The sequence below is a fragment of the Coregonus clupeaformis genome, unplaced genomic scaffold, assembly GCF_020615455.1.
Source record: "Coregonus clupeaformis isolate EN_2021a unplaced genomic scaffold, ASM2061545v1 scaf1170, whole genome shotgun sequence".
Lineage (NCBI taxonomy): Eukaryota > Metazoa > Chordata > Actinopteri > Salmoniformes > Salmonidae > Coregonus > Coregonus clupeaformis.
Window position 1 is genome coordinate 102,501 of NW_025534624.1, and position 4,848 is coordinate 107,348.

Consider the following 4,848-nt stretch of genomic DNA (forward strand, 5'->3'; position numbering starts at 1 on the left):
TAACTCCTCTTAACCTCAGGTAGAGGTAGCCATGGTAACTCCTCCTAACCTTAACCTCAGGTAGAGGTAGCCATGGTAACTCCTCCTAACCTTAACCTCAGGTAGAGGTAGCCATGGTAACTCCTCCTAACCTCAGGTAGAGGTAGCCATGGTAACTCCTCCTAACCTTAACCTCAGGTAGAGGTAGCCATGGTAACTCCTCTTAACCTCAGGTAGAGGTAGCCATGGTAACTCCTCCTAACCTTAACCTCAGGTAGAAGTCCTCCCGAGTGGCGCAGTGGTCTAAGGCACTGCATCGCAGTGCTAACTGTGCCACTAGAGATCCTGGTTCGAATCCAGGCTCTGTCGCAGCCGGCCGCGACCAGGAGACCCATGGGGTGGTGCACAATTTGTCCAGGGTAGGGGAGGGAATGGCCGGCAGGGATGTAGCTCAGTTGGTAGAGCATGGCGTTTGCAACACCAGGGTTGTGGGTTCGATTCCAGTATAAAAAATAAAACTGTATGCACTCACTAACTGTAAGACGCTCTGGATAAGAGCGTCTGCTAAATGACTAAAATGTACATGTAAGTAGCCCTGGGAAACCCTAACCCTGGGAAAATTGACATGTGCTGCAGCTGGCGAGACCACGTGCAGATAAGGAGCCTTAGCGATGACGAGGGTTAAGTTCAGGGAGTTCTAGAATCATGAGGAGAAGGTTTCGAATGAATTGTACAACTGGCCAAGATGACTTGATGACTAACCCTAACCCAAGATGACATGTGACTAACCCTAACCCAAGATGACATGTGACTAACCCTAACCCAAGATGACTTGATGACTAACCCTAACCCAAGATGACATGTGACTAACCCTAACCCAAGATGACATGTGACTAACCCTAACCCAAGATGACTTGATGACTAATCCTAACCCAAGATGACATGTGACTAACCCTAACCCAAGATGACATGTGACTAACCCTAACCCAAGATGACTTGGTGACTAACCCTAACCCAAGATGACTTGGTGACTAACCCTAACCCAAGATGACATGTGACTAACCCTAACCCAAGATGACTTGGTGACTAACCCAAGATGACTTGATGACTAACCCTAACCCAAGATGACATGTGACTAACCCTAACCCAAGATGACATGTGACTAACCCTAACCCAAGATGACATGTGACTAACCCTAACCCAAGATGACTTGGTGACTAACCCTAACCCAAGATGACTTGGTGACTAACCCTAACCCAAGATGACTTGGTGACTAACCCTAACCCAAGATGACATGTGACTAACCCTAACCCAAGATGACTTTTAATAAATGGAAGAAGAGTGTGTGACTGACTACGTTGTTACTGTAATATTAACATTTAAAATATATCAAACACATTAGTCTGTTATTATATATTGTTACTATAATATTATCAATATACAGTTATTAATGCTACTTTATGTTGCTACACTTTACAGTAATGTACTGTTAAAACAAAAATGTAGGAATTTATGGTAACACACATGACCTTTTTCTACAGCAACTTAAAGGTAACTGTCTGCCTGTAAGTAACCTTTAAAGCAACAGGATCATGTTTACACTGTAGCCTACCCCTAACCCTTACCCTAACCCTAACCCTAACCCTAACCCTAACCCTAACCCTAACCCTAACCCTAACCCTACCCCTAACCCTAACCCTAACCCTACCCCTAACCCTAACCCTAACCCTACCCCTAACCCTAACCCTAACCCCTAACCCTACCCCCTACCCCTACCCCTACCGCCTAACCCTAACCCCTAACCCCTAACCCTAACCCTAACCCTAACCCTAGCCTGCCCTACCCTAACCCCTGACCCCTAACCCTAGCCTAGCCCTAACCCTAACCCTACCCCTAACCCTAACCCTGCCCTAACCCTAACCCTAACCCTAACCCTAACCCTAACCCTAACCCTAACCCTAACCCTAACCCTAACCCTAACCCTAACCCTAACCCTAACCCTAACCCTAACCCTAACCCTAACCCTAACCCTAACCCTAACCCTAACCCTAACCCTAACCCTAACCCTAACCCTAACCCTAACCCTTAACTATATGTTGCTACTCACAGAACTCCACCAGCAGGAACTTGTTTTCACTCAGGGCTCTTTGGAAGTTATTGACGTGAAGAACCATCACGTCCTTCTCCTCTTCTATCTCAGTCGTTTTCTCTTTCTTCTCCAGCTCTGTCTCTTGTTCCGCTGTTTCTGTCTGTTCTGGGCTGGTGTTCTCCACCGTCTGGGTCCAGGACCCACGGAGAACCAGAACCACGGCTAGTAGAACCACACAGAACCGCATGGTGATGATGCTGATGGAGACTAACCCTCGTCACACACTGATCTGCTCTGTCTGCTGGTCACACACTGTCCTGTCTGCTGGTCACACACTGTCCTGTCTACTAGTCACACACTATCCTGTCTGCTGGTCACACACTGTCCTGTCTGCTGGTCACACACTGTCCTGTCTACTAGTCACACACTATCCTGTCTGCTGGTCACACACTGTCCTGTCTGCTGGTCACACACCGTCCTGTCTACTAGTCACACACTATCCTGTCTAATAGTCACACACTATCCTGTCTGCTGGTCACACACTGTCCTGTCTGCTAGTCACACACTATCCTGTCTATCCTGTCTGCTGGTCACACACTGTCCTGTCTGCTAGTCACACACTATCCTGTCTATCCTGTCTGCTGGTCACACACTGTCCTGTCTGCTAGTCACACACTATCCTGTCTGCTGGTCACACACTATCCTGTCTGCTGGTCACACACTGTCCTGTCTGCTGGTCACACACTGTCCTGTCTATCCTGTCCACTGGTCACACACTATCCTGTCTATCCTGTCTACTAGTCACACACTATCCTGTCATCCTGTACTAGTAACTGTCCTGTCTATCCTGTCCACTGGTAACTTCTGTTATCCTGTCACTAGTCACACACTATCCTGTCTATCCTGTCCACTGGTCACACACTATCCTGTCTATCCTGTCTATCCTGTCTACTAGTCACACACTATCCTGTCTATCCTGTCCACTGGTCACACACTATCCTGTCTATCCTGTCTACTAGTCACACACTGTCCTGTCTATCCTGTCCACTGGTCACACACTCTGTTCTGTCCGACCGCCACACAACTGATAACACAGTCTCCTCTGATGAGCACCTCAGGAGTGTGTGTGTGTCGGAATCCTACTGGTCTCACTATCGACCAATCAGAAGCCAAATCCCAACCTTAACTGTCCAATCACAAAGTGTCACATTTCACTGGCATAGTATAGGTAGCTCAGTGATAGTCACTTTGAGTGTTAGATAGACTCACTAACACACACACACACACACACACACACACACACACACACACACACACACACACACACACACACACACACACACACACACACACACACACACACACACACACAGACACGCATGGAGATGCACCCATTCATTTCAGACCTTATTTCTGGCTAACGTTATCTACAGCTACCTCCCTGTTCCCTAACCCCTAATACTCTATCTACAGCTACCTCCCTGTTCCCTAACCCCTAACACTTTATCTCCAGCTACCTCCCTGTTCCCTAACCCCTAACACTATATCTCCAGCTACCTCCCTGTTCCCTAACCCCTAACACTATATCTCCAGCTACCTCCCTGTTCCCTAACCCCTAACACTCTATCTACAGCTACCTCCCTGTTCCCTAACCCCTAACACTTTATCTCCAGCTACCTCCCTGTTCCCTAACCCCTAACACTCTATCTCCAGCTACCTCCCTGTTCCCTAACCCCTAACACTTTATCTCCAGCTACCTCCCTGTTCCCTAACACTTTATCTCCAGCTACCTCCCTGTTCCCTAACCCCTAACACTTTATCTCCAGCTACCTCCCTGTTCCCTAACCCCTAACACTTTATCTCCAGCTACCTCCCTGTTCCCTAACCCCTAACACTTTATCTCCAGCTACCTCCCTGTTCCCTAACACTTTATCTCCAGCTACCTCCCTGTTCCCTAACCCCTAACACTCTATCTCCAGCTACCTCCCTGTTCCCTAACACTTTATCTCCAGCTACCTCCCTGTTCCCTAACCCCTAACACTTTATCTCCAGCTACCCTCCTGTTCCCTAACCCCTAACACTTTATCTACAGCTACCTCCCTGTTCCCTAACACGTTATCTACAGCTACCTCCCTGTTCCCTAACCCCTAACACTCTATCTCCAGCTACCTCCCTGTTCCCTAACCCCTAACACTCTATCTCCAGCTACCTCCCTGTTCCCTAACCCCTAAAACTTTATCTCCAGCTACCTCCCTGTTCCCTAACACTTTATCTCCAGCTACCTCCCTGTTCCCTAACCCCTAACACTCTATCTCCAGCTAACTCCCTGTTCCCTAACCCCTAACACTTTATCTACAGCTACCTCCCTGTTCCCTAACACTTTATCTCCAGCTACCTCCCTGTTCCCTAACCCCTAACACTCTATCTCCAGCTACCTCCCTGTTCCCTAACCCCTAACACTTTATCTCCAGCTACCTCCCTGTTCCCTAACCCCTAACACTTTATCTACAGCTACCTCCCTGTTCCCTAACCCCTAACACTTTATCTACAGCTACCTCCCTGTTCCCTAACCCCTAACACTTTATCTCCAGCTACCTCCCTGTTCCCTAACCCCTAACACTTTATCTACAGCTACCTCCCTGTTCCCTAACCCCTAACACTCTATCTCCAGCTACCTCCCTGTTCCCTAACACTTTATCTCCAGCTACCTCCCTGTTCCCTAACACTTTATCTACAGCTACCTCCCTGTTCCCTAACCCCTAACACTCTATATCCAGCTA

At 48.1% G+C, this 4,848-nt stretch overlaps 1 protein-coding gene across 1 annotated transcript in view; it reads right to left on the bottom strand.

The window, feature by feature from the left end:
- pdia2 (protein disulfide isomerase family A, member 2) overlaps positions 1 to 2,874 on the bottom strand; it is a 22,249-nt gene extending 19,375 nt beyond the window's left edge. The window contains exon 1 of the mRNA XM_041845170.2: positions 2,087 to 2,874. Within this exon, the coding sequence (XP_041701104.1) occupies positions 2,087 to 2,315 (229 nt within the window). The 5' untranslated portion in view covers positions 2,316 to 2,874. The remainder of the gene's footprint in view (positions 1 to 2,086) is intronic.
- Between the last annotated feature and the right edge of the window lie 1,974 nt (positions 2,875 to 4,848).